Genomic DNA, 26,086 nt, shown 5'->3' with positions numbered 1-26,086 from the left:
TCACAACGACTTGGATTTCGAACAAGTACGATGGCTAAAGCGAAAATAAAAAAAAAAAAAAAGAAAAGAAAGAAAGAAATGCGCGAACGTAGTACCGCTTCAACGCAGCCGGCGGTGTCGCCCAAAACCGCAGTGACTCACTAGACGTCGACGGAGCGACGTCCCCTTGACGATCGGCCATCGAGGCACGCTGGGACCATTTGACGGAGGCGGCATACGGCCGGCGCGCAGACGGCGATTCGAGGCCGCGCCGTCGGGCGCGCAGACGCGCGGAACGCGTCACGCCACGCGCCGTTCAAAAAACAACGCGCGCGCGCACCAAATGCACGCACGAACACACAGACAAGAACGAGCCGTCTACTGCTCTCCAGGGCGGCCACAACTAGCGGGCGGCGGCGAATCAGGTCATTGTCAAGAACGGTGCTCGGGCCGGTCTCCTCCCCAGCCCGGGAAAGCGTTTTTCACCGTCTAGACTGGACTTCCCGTTACTTTTGCTTGTGGTGTTTCGGTCCCCTCGCGGCGCTTATTACGCCGCTAAGGCACCCCCCAAAACGGGTCAACAGACGGCGCGCATACCGACGCTCGCATAGCAAACGTGACGCGGCCCTGCTAGTGAGCGCAGACGAAGCTCTGGCCACTTCCAGGCAACACTCACCAGCCACCTCATCACGTTCTGAGCCCTGCATATTGCGGTTGAAGAAGCACCACACATTTGATACATACACAGTTATGAGTCATACGTCAGATAGAAGAGAGCGTCATAGCAGTGGACTTCACAGCGAATATAATGATGGTGCTTCCCACCTTGGTGGAGATCTGAGGGTGCTTCATTTAGCATTTCGTATATGGGCAAAGAAAGGCAACGCACCGAGCAAGGTTAAAAGAAAAAAATTAATAAACGTGGTCTGGCCGTTTAAACGAGTCTTATCGGTTAGTTAGACGTTCTATATTAATTACTACGCCAAATAATTGCTAACTTAGTTTCGCGTGAAGCGACTCCAAAGGGGCCTGTCTTCGGTGCCTCTTCGCGAAAGCCGTCGGTGTGACGTCAGCAGCGACTCCAAAGGGGCCTGTCTTCGGTGCCTCTTCGCGAAAGCCGTCGGTGTGACGTCAGCAGCGACGAAAAGCAGCCATGTGAAAAGTTACCAGTCGGTGCATGCCTGCACGCACAAAATCCGACAGCGCAGCCGGCTGGACAGCTTTTCCTTACTTTTTCCTTCCCTGCCTCTCTCATGACAGCGAGCGAACCCATACGCGTTGTAAGTCAGCAGGTCAGACTGCTCGAAGATAACCACACCAGAGACACGATTCGTGAAAAGTTGATTTCAGGAATTTGTACCCCCCCCCCCCCCCCCTCTTCCCGATAGGCGACATCCGGGCAATTAGTTGGGATATGACGAAAAAAAAAATATTTGGTCGCACGTTCGAATACCAGTGAGGTAAGCGTAAAAAAATATTGACTGCATTGATAACATTTTTGCAATTTAGCGTGTGAACCGTGTGCAATGCACAGTTCAAGCAGCGCTTTCTAATCGCGGCAGAACTAGAAAAAAAAAAATCGTACCTTCGACAAACAAACGGGTTAACTGGATGGTTAACTGCAATCACACGGTATTCACAAGATTCGCAAGTTTTTCATTGCAGTATGAGCATTAGCTAAATGTACTACCACACGGAACGCGCCCTCATTGGAAAAGCAGGCGAGACGTCTTACCAACAATTTCGGTCTGACAACTTGCTGCTATGCCGAAGATGCCCTCGAACTGCAATCGTGTTTTTATTTCTTGTCAACAGCAAACAATGAGTAGCTGTGGCAAAATTTTTTCGTGTGAAAACTCGCCGCGCTGACGCTGCTCGCAGGGAGCGCTCTGAGATAGGACATGTTACGCCGCCTGGAGGCGCCGATGAGTCACTCGCAAAATCGGGGTGAAAGGCCGACAAACTTCCGAACGAGCGCGACATCACTAATCATCCCGAGCCGAGAGAGGGTTTCCTTCCTCCGCGAATGGGGCGGGTTGCGGAATACCACTACGCACCAACTCCCCCGTTTAGGACAGCAAAAAACAAGAGAAAAAGGGCTACGCGACGTTGCGGACAAGTCACGCGGTCGCCGCACGTACGCCAAGGAATTCACGAAGACTTCTTGTACAAGGCCGGGCGGTCCGTCGCGAACAGCGACGGTTCGCAGCCACCCCTATATGCTAATCTTTGTTCACTCTCGCTGGTCGGGCGCGCAGCAGATACTGTTGTTGCCTTCCCTTCTGAACAGTCGGGTTGTGTTGTTTGTCCAGCCCCTGGGGGGATCGTCAGAACGACACACGCGCGGCGCCCCGGTCTGACGTGAAACACGTAAGCCGATCGCCCTGCCAGTCCCAAAGCACGACTCCGCGTCGGCGCAGCACGGCACGTCCCAACAAGACACCAACAAGTGAACAATAGAAGCGGGTGTTGCACTGTTCAGCGAAAGCGCAGGAGACATGCCTCCACCCACACAGACGCCGCCGAACTGTCCTTCCAGCAATGAGCGCCAGGCAGAGGGGAGACAAGGGCGCGAAGATATGGATATTAGTAATGAGACAATAAGGGCGAGCCGGAGACACTGCCGCTGTGACATCCACCGACACACTCGTTTTGAACTTCACACAAGCGCTGGTGACACAGGGGCGTCGGAAAAGTACTCGCCGAAAGCAGAGTGCGGCGTTGTCAATTGAACCGACCGACAACACAGCAGAAAGGGTGCACCTTAATGCGCGGATTTGAACGGGAGTGAAAGGGTGGGGGGCAGTGTCTAGAAACAGGGCTGTTGTCACGCGAGCGATACATGTCCCAGACAAGGTTAAGCACCCCGTTACTCTGCGAATTTTTGAAAGTGTCTGACACAGCCCTAAGTGCAGGTTTGAGCGAACCCGATACCCACCCCGTCGTTTAGCAAGCATAGTCAGAGTTGGTATCGCGCTCGCACAACGTGCGCGCTGTCGCTCCGCTAATGCTTACCTGGATGTCTCAAGGAATCCATCATGTTTCGGCCTGAGGAGCCTGGACTCCTGATTGCGCGACAGCCGAGCAATGTGTGCGGCCGGAGCCGAAACCACAGGCACACTTTTTTCTCTCTTTTAGGCTTAGGCACGCGTCTGTGACGCTGCCGTGGTACGTTCACCGATGCGAGTCCCAATCAACACAGAGAGCAGCGGGCAGCGCTGAGCGTACAGCCATCCTGCGCTGCTGTTCAGGCGACAGCGCCTAGGCGCCGCAGGCACTTCGACGGCGCACCACCACACCAACCACAGACACACACACACGCACCGCGGCAGACTTTTTTCTCTTCTCCTCTCCGAGGGTGCACTGCTGCTCTTGGGTCCGCGCTGAACTCTGAAGGCTTCGTCCCACGCCGCTCGGACGGTTACGACGAGGACGACATCTCCGGTCGAAGACGTCGGCGCCGACGTCGCGTAGATAGGCACCGCCAATGGCCGCCGACGCTTCCCGGAGCCTCGAAGCGCCCTGAAACGGTTGCGTAGTTTACGGACTACTTTCTGCCACGGACGCGCGACCCGACAGAAATGAGCTTCTGTAGGCGCTGTGGCGCTACAAGCGGTCGTAACCCGAACTGCTCCTACGTTGTTTTTCTGCTGTGCCAGTCAGTGAGCGGCGTTAAAATAAAGGCTGTGAAAACAGAAAGCAAATACCGAACGCGGAATGTGGTTTCTATAAAACTGTCAGTGCATTTTATACTAGCTTTCATATTGCGTGAAAACAGCTGTGCCGTTCATACCGATATAAAAGGGCTGGCGTATTTCGGAAGGCGCCGAATCTTTAAAACTTTGGTCTATGAGAGTTACTGGCCTATCCGAGCGCAAATGTCCACAACGGAGCATATTTTGTTTTAAAGAAGGAAAAACAGCGCAATACACGAGACAAGAAAAAACATGACGGCACAACTTGCTTGGATGTACCACTTTCCCAAGTTTTTGCCTTATTTTAACATAATACATTCTATATTCTTTGAGAAGTGGTTTAACATTGGTACTTGCCTCTGTTTTACGGACCAGACGGGAAACTGCTTTCGGCTAAGTGCACAATCTTTGCGGAGGCCCGCACGGTGGAGGCCCGCAAAGCAGCGAGGCGGCGCCATCTGACGAATGTTAAGGAAACCAACAGCCCAAGTGTGGTTGGCGGGCAGTGCGCTTTCTTCGAAGACGCGGTTCGTCTGTTTCATGATCTCAAAGCCGCAATAAAAAAGCCGTTGGTTCTCTTACCGAAATTCATCGTGAAAAGTTTATATCAACAGCGCCAGTAGAGCGCTAGTGGATTGGATTAGAGAAACTTTGCTGATCAAGCACAAACCAACGATTACCCGAACGCCGTCGGTTAAGTCGCTGTCCATCAGATGGCGCAGCCTCTATGGGCCTTCTCTACCTGCTCAATCTGCGTAACCTGAAGTCCCTCCTGAAGACAAACCTCGGTTTCGAAGTACGTTACACCGCCAGTGGTATTGATAATTCCCAAAGATTGCCGGAACTTGCCTTTGCGGACGATTTGTTAATCATGGGAGAAGATCCCCAAGACGTACAAGCAAGGCTCAACGTTTGCAAAGTCGGCAGTGGTCCAGTTTGCAGAGAACGCGACGGAGCAGCTGCCCCAATTAAGCGCTGAATGGAGAGCCCTTCATGGTCAACACGTCGTACTTGGGCATAATGATATGTTCCCAGGCCGACATGTTTAGACTTCAAGAAACCAAGGTCCATCAGAAAGCGCTTCGAGCGCATGCTGCGTATCCTCAGACCGGTGCATGGGCGATGTCATCCGGTATGGTGTGGTCCGTACCTCGGGAAGCTAGCTCATGTGACAAGGCTCGCATTCGCCAACGCAGTTGTGTGCCTCTCATCGGCCACCAAGAAATGACTAGAGCATCACCAGGTGAAGATCGGTCGTACTGCTGCCGGATGTCATGGCTGCATAGCGAATGAAACCGTACAAAGTGATCCTGGATAGTCAAGCTTCGAGCATTCAGAAAAATTAGAATGCCGGGTAGACTTCATGTCTAGAGTCTTGACCGATGTGAAAGGGGCGTGTTGAATATCTTCATGGTTGCGACATGCCTGCGCACCACCTGGCGGAAGCGCCTGTATAAGATGGAAGGCAAGAATATAGTGTCTATTTCAGTCCCCATTTAGCGCTGAGTCTGCACTGGCACGGAAACAGGCCTACGGGTACGGGATGAAGAGGGAAAGCAACTGCTAAAGGCGCTCGCCGCCAAGCCAATGCTCTCTCTACTGCAGCTACAAAACCGCCATCGTTAGCGAGAATGTATATGGCCTTCTCAGTGCATTGCCCTTCGAGGTTCGGGCTAGGAGCTCCGAACCCTGGTGCATCGCCGTCTCTTCGATGCAATATTGGAGGCAAAGGAAGTGTGGTGCCGTGCGTGTGGCGATTCGGAGGAGACCGTCGACTATCTTGTGATGTCGTGCCAGGGACTCCGTCTGCAGCCGTCATATGGCATGCATGGGAGGGGTTAAGAAGTACGTCTACTGCCGATATATGCAAAGGACTAAGGCAGAGATGTCTGCTATCACCGCTGTTCATGATTTATATTGTTACGGACGAAGGAGGAAGAAGAAGCGGGCAGTGGTGCGTGCAGGAGCGCTCGCACCACTTTTTTTTTTTTACCGAAAAGTTTGCCACAAGGCATATGTTGAGAAATGGGGAATGGGATGCAGGAGATAGAAAGTTAAAAGAAGGAATGAAGTCCAGTTGCGCTTATGTATTCGCAGAGGTTGGCAGTGTAGCGATTGTACATTGTCCCCTTCTCATAATCGCAATTATGAGATTATAAGAAGTGGACAATCAGCGCTCGCACCACTTGTTTGTTAGCGCTGATCTGTCTGAATTGTATTTTTTCTTTTTATTATTATTTCTATTATTTTACAATTTTATTCCTTTTTCATTGCTTTCTATTACTATCGCCTCAAAATTTCATATTATTTCAGCAACACTAGCTCCTAATTATTAGAATATCTATCATACAGTCAAATCGACATTATCAATTAATATTATGTCACTTACAACCAATTCCCCACTGTGGGTATGTGCCATTATAACGAGGGAGAAGAAGAAGAAGGATGCGCTCGCGCTAGGCCCGCTAATATATTCATAAATGTCATCGCATGACCCTCGAGCATCATCTCACTGTTCTCCTGTTCTCATCGGCTTGCCGCCACGTAACATTTGGTTGGAAGTGCGAGGTACTTCATCATCACCCCCTCATCCTGGTCCAGAGCTTCGGCGCCCCGCGACTTCTTGCGCCGTCGGCTGAAGGCTAGGAGGCATCGCATGGCAGTTCCCCAGCCTGCCGGACCCAGCAGGACCTTGCTGTTCCTCCGCCCCGACCACAAGACATGACGAAGGAGAGGATGACCCGAGACGCCACGACGCCACACATAACTACAAGACACAAGGAGAGACCAGAACGACCATATGGGACCCCACTGACCTGAAGTGCCGACCAACGATCCCACGACCCAAGACACCGCTACACTTGAAGACATCCTCCCCTGCCTATGCCATGCGGTGCGTGCCTTGGCCTCCGCCATCGAGTTGTGGCAACGAGTGGCCCGAGAGTGCCCTAAGGTTCATCGCGAACCATCGTGCCGGTAAGCCGTTCTATTCTTCATTCCTCTTCTTCTTCTTCAAGCATCAAGACACGCCCATCATCATGCCATGGAACCATAATCGGTAAACTTCCTTGTCTACGGTCGGGACGATCGCTCGGTGGCCCCGGGCATGTTACGGACGAAGGAGGAATAGAAGCGGGCAGTGCACGGGCAGGAGCGCTCGCGCTAGGCCCGCTAAAATATTCATTAAACATCGACATCTCACGGCCACCCAACTAATTCAAAAACTCGATCGGGAATAAGATTGGCAAAAGTCAGACACGCCTTTGAAAGAGACGACGCGGCGTTTATGAATAAGTTAATAAAACGTACGTTGCACACAACCAGCGTTCCCCCCTCCCGAGCTACGGTGGCGCGCCCAACGAGGCGCTTGACGCCCCCATCACGGAGACAGAAGTGAGGGCAGAAATTGTAAGACTGAAAACTAAATCAGCCCCAGGACCCGATGGAATCACCAATAAAATGCTAAGGAATCGGGGCGATGACTCCCTTAGTCCTCTAACGGAATTCATTGGAGTTGCCAGATCAATGGAAAACGGCAACCATTATACTAATACCCAAACCGAGCAAACCCCCGCAATTGTAAAATTTGAGGCCAACTTCCCTAACCTCATGCGTAGGGAAGTTGCTGGAGCACGTAGTCCATACGAGATGAATGTGCTTCATGGAGCAAAACGACCTGTGGCCGCACGAAATGGTCGATTTCCGACCACACTTGTGCACGCAGGACGTAATCCTTCGACTAAAACAATGATCATAGACTCGCGATCGAAAGACGCCAAAGTGATCCTGGGCCTAGACCTCACCAATGCCTTCGACAATGTCAGTCACGAGGGTATCCTCGAAGGGCTCGAAGTGCTCGGAGTAGGGGAGAGAACGTACAACTACATAAAAGGCTTCTTATGGGCAGAAAAGCCTGCATGATATTTCAAAATTTAGAATCTCCCACGATAGAGTTAGGAAGCAAAGGCACGTTGCAGGGCTCAGTGCTATCGCATTTCCTATTCAACCTGGCAATGAGAGGCCTCCCGGGTAAACTTAACCAAATCAAGGGGCTAAATTTTAGCATGTATGCGGATGATATCACCCTCTGGATTAACCAGGGGAGCGATGCGAGTACGGAGGAACGCCTGCAGGCAGCGACCGTCATCATTGTCGATTACGCGGCTGAAAGGGGACTTTCGTGCTCCCCACAAAAACCGGAGTTGTTTGTATATGGCCCAAAGTACCTCCGCTGCAAGAATAGTGGGGAATTTCATATTCAGGTAGAGGGCAAACCGGTGCCAAAAGAATATCAGATCAGGATTCTAGATATGGTCATTCAATCTCACGGCCACGATGAAGAGGTTCTGAAGAAATTAGAAAGTTACTCGATGCTAACCCTCGGGCTCGTGAGGAGGGTCGCCACTAAAGGAAGAGGCCTCAAGGAGAGAAGTTGACTAAAACTAATCCAGGCGTACGTAATAAGCAGAATCAGTTACGCCACGCCTTACCTGGACATCAAGGATGGAGAAAAATATAAATTAGGCTAAGAAGGCGCTAGGACTGCCCATGGGTACCTCGGTGCACAACACGTGGGCAGAATTGTCGGAGGCAGTGCGAGTCTCCCAATTAGACTAAGCACGACCGAGACGGGCAGGATGATCCTTGCAAAAGTAGGCCTTAACCCAGGCAGAGGAGTTCAAAAAAAAAAAAAAAAAGTCACAATTAGTAGGGAAATCAGGAACGTCTTGATAGCTCCCCCCCCCCCCCCCCTTCCCTAGAAACATGCACCCAGAATTTAATGTCGAAAGAAGGGCCAAACGAGCCGAAGCTCTAGAGCGACGGTTTAGGAACATGGAAGCGAAAGAAGTAGTCTATGTTGATGCGGCAAGTGGCAGAACAGGTGCGGCGGTAGCCTCGGTAGCCGAGGGGCGCCGGTATCCGCGGCAACCATCAGGTGCCGCAACATAGAGACTGCGGAGGAAGTTGCGATAGCGCTAGCTTGCGTAGGAACGGAAGCCAAGTTCATAATTAACGACAGCAAAACTGCAATCCAAAATTTCAGAAAGGTGAGGATATCGCCGGAGGCAGCCAAAATTCTCACCCAAAGAACGCTGAATAAGAAAATTCAGTTAATTTGGACACCCGCTCACGCTGCCGTCCCTGGTAACGAGGAAGCTCACGAGCTAGCCCGAGCTCTCTACTTTCGGGTAGCCGTCGAGCCCATCGAACACTGGACATACGACGAGCGTCTGCAAAATTACGGGGAAATCGTCGACCATTATAAATTGGGACGTAGACTGGTACCCCCGCCAGATGTTGGCCTTAATAATATAGAAGCTGTCGCGTGGAGGCGGCTACAAACTAATACGTTCATGGGTACAGTGTATTCCCAGATCGTCAAATGTGCTGCTAGAGGCGTGCTGTGGCAATCCCAGAGCCAGTTTGTATGCCTTCCTGATTAGCGTGTTTATTTTGTTATTTTCAGTTGTTTTATGATATGGGAGACCGTAAGTGAGGAGCGAGATGACAAGCACCGTCACAATCCGTACTGCGTCTTATTATTTGATCCTTATTATTTTGTTTGTTATCCTGCTTATCATACTGGAGACTTGGTTACAGAGGTAAGAAAACTAATCTCGCGCTTGCCCCCTTCCTGTAACCACGGGCACTCTCATTGTGTCCGTCTGACAAATCGGGTGGCCGTTCATGGTTATGTCAGTGTTCATTGGTTTGTGCCTGGGAGAATGTATACTCTTATGCGCTCTGACTTCTCCAATGAGCACTGCATTCTGCCAGAGCGGGCGAAATCTTCAAGTTCTTGCGCAGCGAGTTGTAAGCGTCCTTCTTTTTCCCCGGTAGACGCCTTCTGGGGTCTTCCGGGAACTGTTAAAACGTCTGCGTAGATTGCGTATTCTATACGTATTGTATATTCCTGAGTATTCTCGTTACCCATATCATGGCAATGTTAAACAGTAAGGGAGATATAATTTATCCTTGTGATGTGCCCTGTTAGAGGTTTTTTCTCGTCTCTGACCGTATGCTGTTAATCACAGTGGCCGATGTTTTTCCCGTTAAGAACGCCTTGACACACTTAAAGGTCTTACTTCCTCTGTTTGTTGCTGAGAGTTCCTTGTGTATCGCTTGTCGTGTGAGTCATCACGATGAGCGCGAGTTCTGAATCGAGGTTATTGAACTTAAAATAAGCACCAACATAACGAAAGAAATTCCTATTATAGCATCTGCGCGCTTGGACGAAAGTGAAAGTGTGCTTCGCGTTTAAATACCACCACTTCAGAGACACCAAGCAAATCACGTCGACACAAAACCCAGCGCCGGATATTGCGTCCCTTGTCGCTACTAAGCGTACAGCCAAACCTCAAGCTAGCATCATGCTAAGAATAATAATAATTGGTTTATAGGAAGGGAAAGGCACAGTATCTGTCACACTTGCTCTATGGACAGCTGAGCCGCGCCGTAAAGGAAGGGAGGAAGGTGAGAGTGAAAGTGGAAAGAGAGAGAGGGAAGCCGTAGTGGAGGGTTACGGAGTAATTTTGACCACCTGGGGATCTTTAACGGGCGCTGACATCGCACAGCACACGGATGCCCTTCGTTTCGTCTCCATCGAAACGCAGCCGCCGCGGTCGGGATCGAATCCGGGAACTCCGGCCCAGTAGTCGGGCGTCTTACCACTGCACCACCGTGGCGGGGCTGCTAAGAGCTTAAGGTTACCTTTTGGGATTCAAAAGTAAAACGTTTTTTCTGGGAAGGCCAATATCTCTTTTATTTCTTCTTGTTGTCGCGACTGTAGGAATTGCACGGGCCTGCTACTGGCTCTGTATCTGAGCCACCTTCGCTGCCTCGTGCGGACAGAAGAGAGAAAGCAGAGAAAGAAAAAAAAAAGAAGAGGAAGAGAAAGACGCGCGTCGCAACAGCCGTCGTCCACCACTACGGTGTAAGAATAATAGTATATTCTTGCACCGTGTCCACCACCGAATAACGGCCTACAACAGATACAAATCCGGTAGCAGGCTCATACAATGCAGAATGCTCTTCAAGAAGGTGGCACCGACGGTTACAACTTGGTAAAGCACAATTTGTTGTTGTTTCGGCGCTGCGATTCCTACGTGCCTTCACACGTCAGCGCCGCGATAAACATTATTTTTTCCCGAGCACCTTGCAGTTATTCGCCAAAATGGTGCCACACATCCCCTCCTGTAATCTCACTTTTTGGGTGTAACAGTCTCATCTTTTTTCTTTGTTTCATAGCTTACAAAAAAGGAAAAGCAAGCAGCGGAAAAAATCAGTTGGAGAAGGGGAGGGGGGGGGGGGGGGGGAAGGCTATAGGCATTGTAGTCGCTTGCTGCGAACGTTTGTTCTGCTATGTAACTTTGTGTAAGCATACCATAGGAGCGAAAGAGAAATCATGATGTACGATATAGTATCGTAGTATGGTGTGTGAAGTTAACGTTGCTGCAGCTGAAGCTGCACAGATGTAGTGGAAGGCCTCGAATCCAATAAAACCACCGGAGTTGTTCTACGAGAGGACAGTGACTATGCGAATCTAATTCGGCTCTTTCGATAGGGTACCGCGCCCTCACTCTCCTGATTTGGCAGGGACAGGTAGGTCACCGCCGCTTGCGGCAGGAGCTAGCCTGCTACAGAATTTTTATCGGTTGTAGGCCATCATTGCACCCGCCACCGTTTCGGTGGTGGACGACGGCTGTTTTGTTGCGGCGCGCGTATTTCTCTCCCTCTTCTTTTTCTTTCTTCCCTATTTTCTCTTCTGTCCGCACGAGGCAGCGGAGGTGGCTCAGCTACAGAGCCAGTAGCAGGCCCGTGCATTTTCTTCTACTTCTTCCTACAGCCACAACAGCAACAGAGCTCATCACAAACATGCCACTCTAATGAAAACATGGGCTCCAAGAGGTAAGTCCAGGCGTCGCGTCGATTTCCCAAGTAAAACTTCGTGGTCAAATTAAGCTTCGCCTTTTCTAATCACGGCAGTATTGATGGCTCTCGTAAGCGGCTCCTTTTGAGTCTTCCTTGACTGGTCGCTGGGCGCCGCCATAGTGCTCTCTGGACTGCATTTTGCGCTTGGCGCTAGCACGGTGGAAGCCGCAGCGAAACCGCCGTTTTTCTGCAGTCCAGAGAGGAGACGTTTCCGACATCTCTGTCGTCCGATGCAAAAAAAAAAAAAAAATTGAGAGCACTGTGGAATCTACACTGCAGAAATGCGAAAGCTGGAGTTTTGGTGCTGCATATGGTGCATTACGTTTGCTCTCGTCATCATTATCTACTAAATGCACCGCCATTATCAAGGCTACTGTTATAAAGCTGTATAACGTCACAACACCTGTGGCGCTCCTGGCGGAGAGAGCGGGAGTTAGGCCGCCGTTCATGTGCACCGCCGTCTCTCACGGACGGCGCGAGTTGGTCACTCAGCTTTGAGGCGTGACGTCATAACACCTGTGGCGCTCCTGGTGGAGAGAGCGGGAGTTAGGCCGCCGTTCATGCGCACCGCCGTCTCTCACGGACGGCGCGAGTTGGTCGCCCAGCTTTGAGGCGTGACGTCACACAGAGGTCATGCGAAAGGTCATTTCCTGTGCACCGCCGTCGCACCGCAAAGGCTTGAAAGTGAAAGTAGTATTGCTTTCGCAATAGAAATCAGATCTATTCTCGAGGGACCGAAATCGGCTTTCCGTAGTGAAATCCACTGTGGCCTTTTTCTTCTATTCAGGTGGGTCCAGATATCGACTGTCCAAGCAGCTCTTAGAACAAGCATGTGATAAGAGTACTTACATGATAAGAATTCGCACATTTATTTAGCATTGGCTCGATGTGGTACATATTATAGTACAATTATGGTATTATTTTCTATAAAGATAATGAAAAGAACGTGCGAAAGCGTCCCCATTTCAAATGGCATGAAATAGTTGTCAAGGCTCGCAGCCATCGCGTGCCAGCAGACATGTACAAGGCAGCCGAAAGCGGTCTGCACTCAAGCATCTGAGCAGCGCGGACGCTGTGCGGCTGGTGGTATAGCGATGCGCTTTGTCTTTCAAGTTTTGCACAGGACAAATAAGCGGAACATTTCTATATGGATTGAATTTTCATCGCAATGTATGCGTATAGAGTTTTCCATGAACCTCGAGTCAGATGGCTTTCGACGTGAGGCTAAAGCGTGCTGGATCTTTCATATGCCTCAGCGCTTTCGTGCTCTACGGGTGTTGGCAGGTGTCATAAACAGCCATGTGTCCAATATGACGGCACCCTTCGGCCTTTTATTCCAAACTTTCGAACTGGGCTAATGGGGTGAAGCTACCACGCTCACGCAACAAGTGATAGGAAACCATAAAAAGCATTAGTTAGCTTCACCGACCTTCCCACCTTTCGCTGTAGCATGCAAGTAGCTTTAATCACGTGTCATCTGCATATTTTACGTGTACATGGACTCTACAAGAGAGTTACAATCCTGGGCCCGTGTTCCGAGTTGAGTCGTTATCGAAGTGTCGCTATCTCACGTGACCTCGAGCCATCTGATTGGTCGGAACGCCGGAAATGGGCGTTGCCACTACGGAACCGGAAGAGGTGACATCACGTTCCGGCGTTTCCACCAATCAGATGACTCGGGGTCAAGCGAGATAGCGACACTTTCGATAACGACGAAAACTCAGAATACTGGTCCTGTTCACGCGTGGTCCTGTTGTTGATGTTGTTGTGGCTGTAGGAAAAACTTTTTTATAGGAAGGGAAAGGCGCGGTAACTGTCTCACTTGTTTTCTGTGGACACCACAACCACGCCGTAAGGGAAGGGAGGAAGGTGGGATTGAAAGTGGAAAGAGAGAAAGAGAAGCCGTAGTAGAGGGCTACGGAGTAGTTTCGACCACCTGGGGATCTTTAACGTGCGCTGACATCGCACAGCATACGGACGCCTCTTCGTTTCGCCTCCATCGAAACGCAGCCGCTGAGGTCGGGTTCGTACCCGGGTACTCCGGCACATTAGTCGGGCGTCTTACCACTGCACCACCCCGGCGGGGCGTGGCTGTAGGAAGAAGGAAAAGAAAATGCACGGGCCTGCTACTGGCTCTGTAGCTGAGCCAACTCCGCTGCCTAGTGCAGAGAAAATGGAGAAGAAAGAAAAGGAAGAGGGAGAGAAAGACGCGCGCCGCAACAACAGCCGTCGTCCACCACCGAAACGGTGGCGGGTGCAATGGCGGCCTACAACAGATAAAAATTGTCACCGCCGCTTGCGGCGGGCCGCAAGCGGCGGTGACCTACCTGTCCCAGCAACATCAGGGGAGGACGTACCAGCCCTGTGCGAACTGCGGCCATTGAATGATGTTTTTGGAAACGCCGGATCAGAGTGGACAAGATTGCTTTGAAAGGCGATGCCCTTTGGTTGGTGTTCTGCCGATTTAGCCCGTTAGCCTGCCCCTTTTTATAATGATCTCTGCAAAACTAAACCGAAAGCTCGAACAATGAGGTCAGCGCCTCTCCTTGACTTGGCACAACTATGCGACCAGACATCACCACGTATCTCGGAATTGTTTACGACATCGTGGCGACCAAACTTAGTGCTTGAATACGGGGTAGCGTGTCGCTATAAATATTGGTTACTAATAAATCGGCTCATCATAAAATAGAACATAGACTTAGCTGCGCCATAAGGCCTCCGCCGAACATGCGGGGGGGTCATGGGTTCGATACTAAAATAAAAAAAAAAATAATAATTTTTTTAGTACACATTGTGCATGGCGCTCTTTGGTCAAAGCTGCCATACGGTCTGAAAATTCATCATAGAAATCTCCGAAAACAGCATTCGCTTAGTTTATGTATTTAGACAACATATACCTTCAAACTTTTGCTTCCAGGAGTTGTTGTCGCGCGTCGCATGCGCCCGTCATCGTGAATTATTGATATCCTACTCTCGGAACTCTCGCTAACTATTACACACGATTTAGAAAGCACAGCTGCGGAGGGTGCGGAAATATATGCAGTTCTGAGAAACACCCAGACGTTCTTGTCGATAACTCAACTTCGTCTCCTCGTCGAAGCCAGTACGGCTTGCGTCTGCTACAGCGCTCTTACGCAACAGCGATCGACAAAAAAAAAAAAACGAAAAAAAAAAAGGAAAAGTCACAAAAAATATACGCGGTCTCGGAAGTAATTTGTCCTGACTCATACGGCGGTCACAGCGGAAGGATCCTGCCCAAGGCGACGCACGTATCGGTTCCTCCTGGTAGAAGGCGCCAACCGGAACGCGTCACGAAGCGACTGACAGGCTCGCCACCGTCGAAACGCGCAATTCCAAAACTGGGGAGACCATATCAGCCGGCGTCGCCGTGGCAGCTAGAGCAACTCGAGAGGACGGATATGTCGTCAACACCTTCCCCACCCCCCTTTTTTTTCTTTCTTTCTGCCTCACGGCAGGAAGCGACAACCTCCGGTGGCCGTGCAAAGCAGGGAGCTGCAGCTACAAACTGTCGAGAAACACAACAGCTCGACCAGCTGCGGCCCAACGCAGGTGATCCTCGTTTAGAGACCCCGAGAGCTTCTGTACAGCGGTGCTCGCGCACTGCGCACATTCCGCCGTCGCCAACGTCGCCACAGGGAAACCATGGCCGTGGAGAAGAGGTCTTGCGTACTCCCCAGCAGCGACGAAGAGTCAGTATTGCTATTTCCAACGCTTGGATCCTCCGTATGCCTTTGCGACGCAGAAAGTGCAGTATTCGCTTAAGGTGTAGAGTTAAACTCATCCAAATGCGACCTAGAGTCGCGGTTCCCCAAGCTGTATTATGATATCCTATGAAGGCGACCACTATGCGCGTTTGCAAGGGCGATGGGTGCGTTCGTCCGACGGAAGCGATTGTTCGTGCCTCACTGTAGCTGTGCTGGTCTGAGGCGATATGTTCTATTCCCTGCTTTGCGCTGAGAGCAGTTCTTTCCACGCATAGTGAAGGCTATAGCTCTATTTGTGCGTCAGCGTGTAAATGTTTTGCATGCATGATACACTGGACCTGCCAGGAGCGTGTCTACGCCCGCTTGCAGCCAGTTATGAATGTAAAGTTTGAGATTCGAACCCGTCGTTGTCACCAGCAAACAGTACCTCTTTCGCTATGGGAAGCTCCGTTATGTCTCATTACAAGAGATTCCCAAATTAAGAAATTCTACAATATTAGGACAGTGCGGCTATGGGGCGTGTACTACAAAAGTCCTACTAACGTTTCTCGCCACAATTCTCAACTGCTTACTGTCAGCACTGCTCTGGGAGTGTGTGTGTGAATAATTACTTTACGTAATCACATTCTGAAGCGTAGCCTACGAAATCAACCACAATGTAGACATCCACAGTCAACCCTTAAAAGTACCCACTCTGCCTATATCAACAACAACAAAAAAGAAACTGGAATTATCGCTTTGTATGACAGTTCCAACAGAATATGAAATTTATAGGAGTATATATCCATATTTTTCTTTTAAGGCTACATCACAATGCTGCTTATTGCATACATACAGAAAACCGGGAACGAATGGGAACATGAGATCATCCACAAAATACCCTTGTTCCATCGCACACGGCTCCGTTCACGTGGACACTAGTGTTTAGATACAAGCACGATTCATAACTGTAAGCCTTTGTGGCAGAAATGTATGTAACTATAAATTAATGCAGATGGAAACGACCGCAGCCCATCTCTTCAAGTAAACGAGGCCCGAAGAATCGAGACCACTTTGTTCAACTTCATGGGTGATCGACCGAAGCGGCCAGCAGTCTGTCACGTCGTGTAGGCCTCGGGCGTACAAATGAGCCTTCTTTACTTGGACCCGACAGCGGAGGGTAGAGTTAGGGAGCTGAGTTGAGTGGACTCGACCCTACCGGGTTTACATGAACTCGACCCGACGAGCGCAGAACCGACTCTGGACGAGCGACGATTACGGCGGTACCTCACATCGAGGCGAAGAACTAGCAGACGGCACCCGATTCCGGTTTTTCCCCCGATCACCTCTAGCGTTCTCCGCACCGTTTAAAGTCTAGAGGGTGCTGACTCAACCCGACAGCGTTTGCATGCTTCCTGTGCCCACCCCCACCCCCTGCGCGGGAATTGACTGAACTCGACCCGTCATCGTTTCGACCCGACCCGACGAAGTTTACATGAACCCGCGGTAACCGGTTTTCGACCCGATAACTCTGCTCAATCCTCTCTTGTCGGGTCCATGTAAACGCCGCTATTGTCAATGCCTCGAGGGACCCGTTGATAATTCCGCGCATAGTTTAAACGCTCAACCACAAAACTTTTATGGGGTCGGTTGCACTTCGATCACATGACATATTAACCAAATCGATGCAATCGCCGTACTTTTCTCGGTCTTCTTTTCTCCAGAGTGCTGCGTCCAGTATCCTAATTTAGGGTATCACTTCTCTATTTATGAGTTGCTTGCGGGCAGTTAACTTTGACAACGTACAGCCACAAGCATAATGAAAATGGACGTTTCACTTTAGCGTAACCAATTGCTATTTTTATGCATGTATGTGAGGTCTAGTTTTCAAAACCTACACGTGGGCTACATGTGGAAGGCCATGTTAATTCTCGAATCTGTACGATGGGTCAGAATTACAACCATGCGTGGTCCTTTAAAAAAGCACTCTCATATTATACAGCGCTTGGGCGCCTTACGTCTCGGCGCCTCCATCGAAATCCCATAACCTTCTATATATACTCAGCACCAGCTCACTTTTGTTTTTCTTTCTCGCGAGAGGTCTGAAGTAATTTCCTTCATCGATAGGAAGAAATCTTGTGGTGCATGTTCAAAAAGAACTGAGCCACCACGACGGGTGATACTGCTCCAGTACGGGTGAGAAGCAAGCTGTTTTCTTTTTTTTTTATTGCGAAAGCAATACTATATGTTTCGAGCCTTCAGCGTGGCGCGGCCGCACCCACCCACGTGATGCTGTGACGTCACACCTCATGTGACACTAGGGTGAGAGCTGGGCTACCAACTCAAGCGATCGGCGTAGCGCGGCCGCACCCATGTCACGCTGTGACGTCACACCCCACGTGACACTAGGGTGATCGAGAGCTGGGCTACCAACTGAAGCAGTCGGCGTAGCGAGGCAGCGCGTGACGTCACACCCCACGTGACACAAAAGCGATAGATGGGCTGGCAGGAGCTGCCAACTTGGGTCTCTCGTTTCACATGGGACGGTTATGTCAGAATCAGCCTGCTAGGATCCTGGCATTCACGTTACCCCTATAGGCCACTAAGGCACGTTCATACGGCTTTGTTAAAGCAGGGGCTTTATATGTGGGCTGAGGAAGAAGAAAAAGAGAAGAACGCTCGGTCACCCGCAGCTAATGCTTTCGCTCAATATTTGCTTCAGCAGCATTGAACCCTTGTAAATTTTAAAATTTATTTTGCAGTTTTCGTAAGGAAGCAGGAGCTCGATGTATACGTATTTCGAAGTTCAACGCAGGGTCGCACGCAAATTTGCTTTTGAGTGCTAACCACTTCTGTGTTCTCCTCTGCACTGCCGTGCACTACCTGAACATGATGGGGCACCCAGCGCAAAAGCCTTTTGCTTGGGCCGATTCAGCGAGATGCGCCCATGCTCTATATGACATCAAGTAGGGCCCGCATTTTTGCAACAGCTGTATTTAGTATATTATTCGTGCCTCTGTGCATCCCTACCATTGGTTGCTTGACTGAGACTGTGACATTAGCACTCTGATAGTAGCTTGCGACCGGCTCCATAATCAGAGGTAATGCTAATCAATACTAAAACGGCAAGGGTATGAATAAAAGAGATGTCAGACAGTTAACACAACAACGACACGATAGTAACAGATACAATGTCGTGATCTGGGTTGACCATGTCATTTAGGTTGCACTGTCATTCCTTTAGTGCGAGGCATAACTGAACTGTGTATTTTCGCCGGGAAATGCGCATCAGGATACGTCAAGCACGTCAAGACGTCTCTGAAGGCCGCCCAGCGAAGATAAGAAGTTCGACTGAGACACACATCCGTGAATAACGCGGAAGCACGCTGACATATAGATATAGGAGATACCAAGAGTTTACTCAAGCCTTCGCGTCTTTTTTTTTCTTTTTTTTTATTTCGTTAAATACGGGAGAAAAATAGAAGGTTTATATTGATTGAGTGACAACTCTACAGTGCGTCCCTTAACTTCTTACTATCTATTGTTCTCTATGTCTAGTCACTCGCTGTTCTGCACACAGGGTTACGGTTATTCATTAGGTCGAGGAGTCTTGTTGTTAGTCGGGACCGAGCCTGCGGTCTAGGCGGACACTCAACCATAAATTTCGCTCTTACGTACTCTGCAGTCCCAAAGGAGTCATTTCGCCGCCAAATGTCGATAGTCAATCATATGTGAGACTGAAAGTTTCGTTTGAATCGTATGAAGTGAGAATTAAGTGCAGCAGAGTAACGCCTCACTCGGCGAAGTAAAAGCGTCAGTGCAAAGCCAGACGAGCTCCTATCAACAAGATAACATGGATATTGTGGTCACTGTGACACTAGCTATATGAACATGCATATGAACTCTAGCTATATGAACTCTGCATCCCGAATCAGAACTGCGAAGAAACAAAAAATTAGTTGTGGTTGTACTCTAGTTAACACTAGTTGAATTGCGATAGCAACGGCGGAAGCTTCTTTTGCCTGCTACATTATTCGCTTATCACTCCCTATCAGTGTAAGGTGCTACCTTAGGGGACACTTAAGCTCATCCTTAAGAGTATGACGCGAGAGCGTAAGTTACCAGCCTCCTCCTCCTCCTCGGCTGTTCAAGGTCAAGCGTGGCCTCCTCCGTCGGGACCACGTGACGGCTCGAAACCTGGCGCAGTATTGCTATCGCAATAAAATGTGCATACTGTATTCAAGGACCTGTTGTGGTACGGGCCATCAGTGACAAAGAGAGAGAGAGAGAGAGAGAGAGAGAGAGAGAGAGATAGAGAGAGAGAGAGAGAGAGAGAGAGAGAGAGAGAGAGAGAGAGAGAGAGAGAGAGCATGGTACCGCACCATCTTTGAAAAGACCTATTCGCAAAGTCAGCGAGGCCGACGGCAACGCAAGCAAGATCTTTTGTGCGACGATTTTTCACGCACCATGTTAAAAATAGCTCAGAGTAAATCAATTTTCATTCCCTTTCTGGTTTGTCGATGCGCCATTAACGCCGATGTTGAAGGAGGCGACGCTGTTCCCGTGTACTCGGCATCGCGACGAGTTGAGTACACGCAACTCAGCGTCGTGGGCTATGTGCCATTGTTATGCATACCACGTTCCGACTGTGGCACCCTATGGCGAGGAGGAAGAAGAGGGAGGAGGGGTATAGAGAGATAACTCGCGTAGCTCCCGACAATCGTGGGCCATCGCGTTTATCAAATCTGAGCAAACACTCTCGAAGCGGCCTTGGCATCCATCTTTGCTTCCGTCTTGGACGACCGCACGCGGTCTGCTGGCTAGTCACAACGTTGATAGCGCGCCTGCCGCGTAGTACGACCGGACGCATGACATCTTCAGTGCGACGGGTTTTTGGAACAGTGTTGCAGAAAGTGTGCGGTGTGAACGACGACTGACTGATGTGCGCAGGGACGAGACGGAGGTGAAGCCGGTCATCGTCGGAGTCACCCAGCGCCACCCAAAAGCCAGCCGCCTGCTGAGACCGTAAGGAGCTATCCTTTCATGCTTTGCGTGTTTGATGCCAACGACGCGTGGAGTTGTCGGTTATAACTGACCACGTGTGAGTGACAAGCCTGTTGTTCTAAGTGGCTTTCTTCTGCCGATGTACGGCCCTTTTGACGCCTTTTCAAGTTCGATGCAGGGGTAGAAATTATTTGAATCAATTCGGATCTGTCAGCCAGCCGTGTACAGTCTCGTATATGAAGCTCTGAAAGTGATAACCTTCGAGATTAAATGCATCGCCACAGCTGTTAGTGGTAACCATTACACATATTTCTTGGAGGAACTAACTATGAAAGGACGAGCAGTACCAGCATTCCTAATAATGTGGTTATATAGTTTTATATTACCCCCCCCCCCCCCCCTTTTCTAATTTTTTTTGCTTACCGTGTACCTACCCATCATGTGTGCTGCTTGTATACCAGTAAACCGGCTCCTTCTAAAATATAGTCGTTACTTCATGTTCATATATTCATTTTTTAATCGCGGTTTGCTAAGGTGGTCCCAGTGCTGCATTGTACGCGTGTTTCTCGTCTTCTGTGAAGCGTGTCACCCCATTGAGATAAGCATAGCTTTGCGATTTATCTACCCAACGAAGAGCAAGGTGTGGCCCTTGAAGTGAGTGGGGGATGTCATCTCTAGCGAACCCCTGCACTCTCAGTGCTGTCGAGGAGCGAAGAGCATGCACTCGAATTCATGCAGACGATTCGAGTGTATTATTGTTACTCCTTATGTGCACTACCAGCGAAAACGAATGAATAATGCACTGCCTTTTTAAAGAAAATTATGCAGACCAAATATCACTCACTCTATGCACAGCGCAGAAGGAGGGAGGGCACGTGCATACTGGGGAATCGTCCACGGAAGGATATTGTTAAACTCCGCTAAACTATATCTCCGCACGAGTGCAAATGGTGCGAAATATCTATGCCAGCTACAAAACCACCATAGTCGTCCCTGGAAGAAGTAATGAAGATGGGCAGCATTGCAAAGCAATATCAGTGACTTAGAAAGGCAAATAAGGTAGGTAAGTCTAAAAATAACGAGCCGAGAACTAACGTAATGTTCAACAGTCTCGACGGAAGGGAGTACAGCATTTTGTTATTGACATACCTCTACTGAAAAAATTGTATGAGGCAAAACGTCACATTTTCTCACGGAGCCTCACTCAATTCAAGTAAGAAATCACATACAAGTCGCATATAATTGCGTAAGATCTCATAGTTTCTTGTACATTAACATAAATTATGGAAGATATTTTATGATAATGATCTGCACTGTATGATAGTCTATGTGATTTGACGAGATTGTGTGAGGTTATTGCCCCGTAAAATTTTCGTTTTTCAGTAGGGTTAATCTTTGAAAAAAATAGCAAACCCGTCCTCAGGGCAGACATATTCCACAAATCCGGATCATGAGTGTGAAATGAATGGGATGAAGTGCACTCAGCAGGCACTGTCCGGTTTCGAATGACAGTTTACCAGTATCCCTCAAGAGAAAAGTGCGTAAAACAGTTGCATCTTACGTGTACTCACCTATGGGGCCGGAACTTGGAGGTTAATGAGAAACGTCCAACTTAATCTGAGGACAACATGGGGAGCCATGGAAAGAAAAATGATGCGTGTGACGTTAAGAGATAGGAAGCGTACAGAGTGAGTTAGAGAAATAATTCGAGTTAACGAGATTCTAGTAGAAATAAAGAAGCGCCCATGGGCCCGTAATGCGAAGACAAGATAACCGGTTGTCGCTAATGGTAACAGCCTGGATTCCAAAAGAAGGCAAGCGTAGCAGGCGGCGACCGAAAGTTAGGTTGGTGTGTGCGGTAAGGAAATTTATAGGGATTATGGAGATGAAACATTATGCAAGTTCCTAAAATAGTCTCTCGCCCTCTTATACCTGTCCTCTATTCATAGGAACTGGAGGCTCTATAATTGGAAGGCTAACTTCCTTGGTGTTCTGACGAGTAGCTTGTCAGCTGCTTATAGGATTTGGGTGCCATTTCACTCTGTATAGTTGCCAGTTTAGCAGCAAATCTTTGTTCAGAAATTTGTTTCCTCGAAAAGCCTACAGCTATTTATCATCATAACACATGACTTTGTACCATCTCATGCAAAACTTGTATCCACCCCTTATGTAATGCCCCTAAAAAGGAGTCTTTAAGGAAATAAAAATGAAATGAAATAAAATAGGGGCATAAATTCATTTTGAAAAAGACCATGAAGCTGGTGCAATACGGACATAACGCGATGGTGAAATATTTATAGGCCGTCTGACAAGAGTACAAAACTCGCCAGGCCGACAAAATGCAAAAAAAAGAAAAAAAAAAAAGAAAAAAGAAGAGCTGGAGCTAGGCTTTCACGTTTTTCTTAGCTTTAGAACGGAATGGGAGAGATGCGTTTTCTTGCCTTTCGCGGCGTGAACGTTTATCCAAAGAGAAAAACAAAATTAGAGGTCAATGCAGAAACTGCATTTGGAGAATGCAAAAATATTAGCGCGAGCCGGCCGTGACGTTCTTATAACTTTTACTATGTAATGTGTTTTCTTTTTGTTATTTTAATTATTTATAAGCTTTATTTCTTACTTTTTATGCATGTAAAAGTATAAAAAGTAAAAATGAAATAAATATTAAACAGTTAATCATCGTTAATTATTATGGCTACTATTATCAATATGTTGTTCACACTGCCTGGCGCGTCATATGTAAGTCTCCGGCGGCTGCCACGGAGGACCAGGCTCACCATCCATTTCAAAGCAGATTGAATTCACCCGGATCTTTATACATACCTTCCTGCTAATGTCAGCTGATTTCACACACGCCTTTGACGTGAGTATAGACACAAAGACAAACAACTTTAAGGCAGGCGACGTCACAGAGATTTCTGACTTATCAGTGACCGGCCCTGTCAACTGTCTACCTGTCAGAGGCATGCTCGCGAGGAGGCATGCTGCCCCGCAATCCACTGTCCCAACATTGGTCTTACTTTGGTAATGTCCGGACCGACATGAGACCAGTGCACTACCAACACAGTACCAATATTGGGCCGATAGTCCGTGCCGCATCTCTAACTCATGATCCAGCCAGTGTAGGTTGCTATATGGCGACTGTTAATGACTTCATCCGTAATAATGACGTCACACAATAATTTAATTAGATAATCAGAACGGAGGTACCTACACGAAATTCCGATGGTCACCTCGGGTGATGCAGCGCCCTTTTTTACACACTAAAAACAATAGCAGAATAATGGACAAGACGACCGAAGAAACGTTTGCAAGTTTTCGAAAATTATAGGATTGCAGCCGCCCGCGTAAGCTGATAGAGACTACGCGAACTATGCATGGACGCCCGCTCAATAGTGCAACACGTATTGCGGGAGTGCCCTGCTTACTATACGGCAGAAGAAAATACCTACCAGGCCATGTCTCCGTATTCAGTGCTCGGGCCAATCGCGCAACGACGCTCGGGCCCGATCCACGCTGCTATCCCTCTGGGAGTTTGCAAGTGTACGAGACAGGCACTGACGTCCAAGTATGATCACCCTGTGCCTACTACTACTCTGCCGTGAATAGGAATTCGTGCCAGCCCCCATTTAATAAACATTATCCTATCAACACGCGATATAACAACTATAGGAGATCGCAACCAAGCGCGAGATGTTCAAAGCATGTGATGTTAACAGTAACAAATCACATTTAGCCCGCTTTGAACAGTAAACAGAAAACACCACTGCAGTAGAGCTATATACCGCAAAGATAACTGTACACTTAGTGCTTATTTTTGAGAGGATAAACCACCCAACGATAAATGCTTCGTATAGATTAAGTGTTGACTGAATTCGCATGAATTAAGTATACTTACACACGCGTTGCTTCATTTCCATTGTTTTTTTTTTATGCATAGGATATATTAAATACAGCGTAACATAAATCTACAGTATCCACATTCTGTATACGACATAGAGCAAGTTCGCAACGTACGTTGCATAAGCTCCTTCGATAATCAGTCTTCGCTGCGCTATTCAATGTTACCTGTTGCAAATCCTACAATGTAGTTTCCGCTCGCAGTGAATTGCTTGCTCCATTTGTGACACCCTTGCCTCCCTTCTCCGCCCAGCTGCAGTATGGAAGGCAGCGACATCGAGGCCACCCTGAGCCGGCGCCTGCACGAAGCCGTGCGAGCGGGCGACGCTGCCGGCGTGGCTGCCTCTCTTTCATCTGGCATCGTGCTCGCCGACGACCCCAACAAGGATTGTGGTGGCTGCACGGCCATCCTCGAGGCCACCCGCTACGATCAGCCGGCGGTGGCCTCCGTGCTGCTGGATTTCGGCTGCGACCCCTGCCTGGGCGACAACCGCGGATGGACCGCCCTACACGAGGTGTTCCGGAGCCCCGCTGTAGCCAAGCTACTCTTCGAGCGCGCAGCGCTCTCCTGGAAGGGCGTTGCAGACTCCGTCAACGGACTGACGCCGTTGCACGCCTGCGTCAAGTCGGCAGTGTCCTCGAATGCGGCGCCCACGGACGAGCAGTTGGAGGTCCTACGCGAGGTCGCCTCGCGCTGCAAGGGGGACGCCACAAACCTGTACGGCGACACGTGCCTCCACTTGGCCGCGTCCGGTCGTCACGACCGACCCGAGGTGGTCCGGGTCCTGCTTGAAGCGGCGCACATACGCAATGCTCAGAACGACCGCGGGGAAACGGCCCTCCACTTGGCTCTCGTCAAGGGACACTACAAGACGGCCGCGCTGCTTATCGAGCTGCCGAATGCGGACAAACCGCGCAAACAGTCCATAGCGGACAGCGTCGCCGGAAGCAGCCTAAACTCGGTACGGACAAGCGGTGTGGATCAACACGAGACTCCGAATGGTGGTGTGTCCGCTTACGACAGCGAGGTTGAAGAAGCGCAGAGTTTGTCAGAGAACGGCGATGAAGCTTCGGAGGAGCGGGTCAGCGAACCGCCAGCCACGACGCAGGCGAGCGAATGCGCTCCGGTCTTCGAGGACAAGAACACGCAGACAGCGGACCTCCTAGATCCTTCCCTGTGCGACCGTTTCGGCCAGACGGTGCTTCATTACTGCGCGTCTCAGAATGTTGTGCAACTGCTGGAATCTCTGCTGCGAAACTATGGTGTCCGCGACGTCCAGGACCTGAGAGGCGAGACGGCTCTGCACGTCGCTGCGCGCCGAGGTCATGACAAATGCGTGCAACTTCTACTGGACTACGGGGCGGACGCGGGTATTCGCAGTGACGAAGGCATGACTGCACTGGACCTGGCCGTCGCCGCGGGCTTCGCGGACGCGGCGAGGATTCTGTGCAAGAACGCGACGGAACCTCTGCTCCGCAATGCGGACGCGGTCCGCAGGAACGACTCAGTCCGCCGCTGCACGGTTATAGGAAAGATGTTCCTGGAGCATTCGTCTCAGATGAAAGAGACAGGCCATGGGTGACGTGCGTGCTCTATAATTGTTTTTATCGCTCTAAGTTACTCGTGCACTCGGGCCATTCTGCAGGAGGCGCTTGAGCCTGCGTGACACCGTGCCGCAAGGTGAACTTTTCAACCGCAGACATGCTAGTCACAGTGCACTAAATACTGTGTACATGAAAGTGCCGCACAACTCTATTAAAACGGGTGTATAAAATTTGCATACACGAATTAAGTCTGCGTGGCTTGTCACGCTCTTGTGCATTTCTTGAGTTTTGAACAGTATGTACCAACAGTTCGAGACTGAGGGCTGG

The 26,086-nt window shown here is 49.6% G+C and overlaps 2 protein-coding genes across 15 annotated transcripts in view; one reads left to right on the top strand and one right to left on the bottom strand.

The window, feature by feature from the left end:
• The window catches only part of LOC146179021 (uncharacterized), a 136,758-nt gene extending 133,203 nt beyond the window's left edge, over positions 1–3,555 (bottom strand). For all 14 annotated transcript variants that reach the window (XM_084578717.1, XM_084578726.1, XM_084578731.1 and 11 more), the window contains exon 1: positions 2,995–3,555. The gene's annotated coding sequence lies outside the window, so the exon portion shown is untranslated. The remainder of the gene's footprint in view (positions 1–2,994) is intronic.
• Positions 3,556–15,057: 11,502 nt separating this feature from the next.
• LOC146179020 (uncharacterized) lies at positions 15,058–26,003 on the top strand. Its single transcript, XM_084578716.1, has 3 exons — positions 15,058–15,319; positions 20,264–20,338; positions 24,468–26,003. The coding sequence occupies exons 1-3, from the start codon at positions 15,273–15,275 to the stop codon at positions 25,795–25,797; spliced, it is 1,452 nt and encodes a 483-aa protein (XP_084434842.1). The 5' UTR covers positions 15,058–15,272; the 3' UTR covers positions 25,798–26,003.
• The last annotated feature ends 83 nt before the right edge of the window (positions 26,004–26,086 follow it).

This window comes from Amblyomma maculatum, chromosome 9, assembly GCF_055883805.1.
Source record: "Amblyomma maculatum isolate TAMU_Amacu chromosome 9, ASM5588380v1, whole genome shotgun sequence".
Taxonomy (NCBI): domain Eukaryota; kingdom Metazoa; phylum Arthropoda; class Arachnida; order Ixodida; family Ixodidae; genus Amblyomma; species Amblyomma maculatum.
Note: the sequence above shows the minus strand (reverse complement) of the source record. Positions and strands in the feature narration are given on the sequence as shown.

Coding starts and splice junctions, on each gene's coding strand:
- LOC146179020 (XM_084578716.1), top strand. CDS start 15,273: ATGGCCGTGGAGAAGAGGTCTTGCGTACTCCCCAGCAGCGACGAAGA. Junction 15,320..20,263: donor CTCCCCAGCAGCGACGAAGA/GTCAGTATTGCT, acceptor TGATGTGCGCAG/GGACGAGACGGAGGTGAAGC. Junction 20,339..24,467: donor GCCAGCCGCCTGCTGAGACC/GTAAGGAGCTAT, acceptor TTCTCCGCCCAG/CTGCAGTATGGAAGGCAGCG.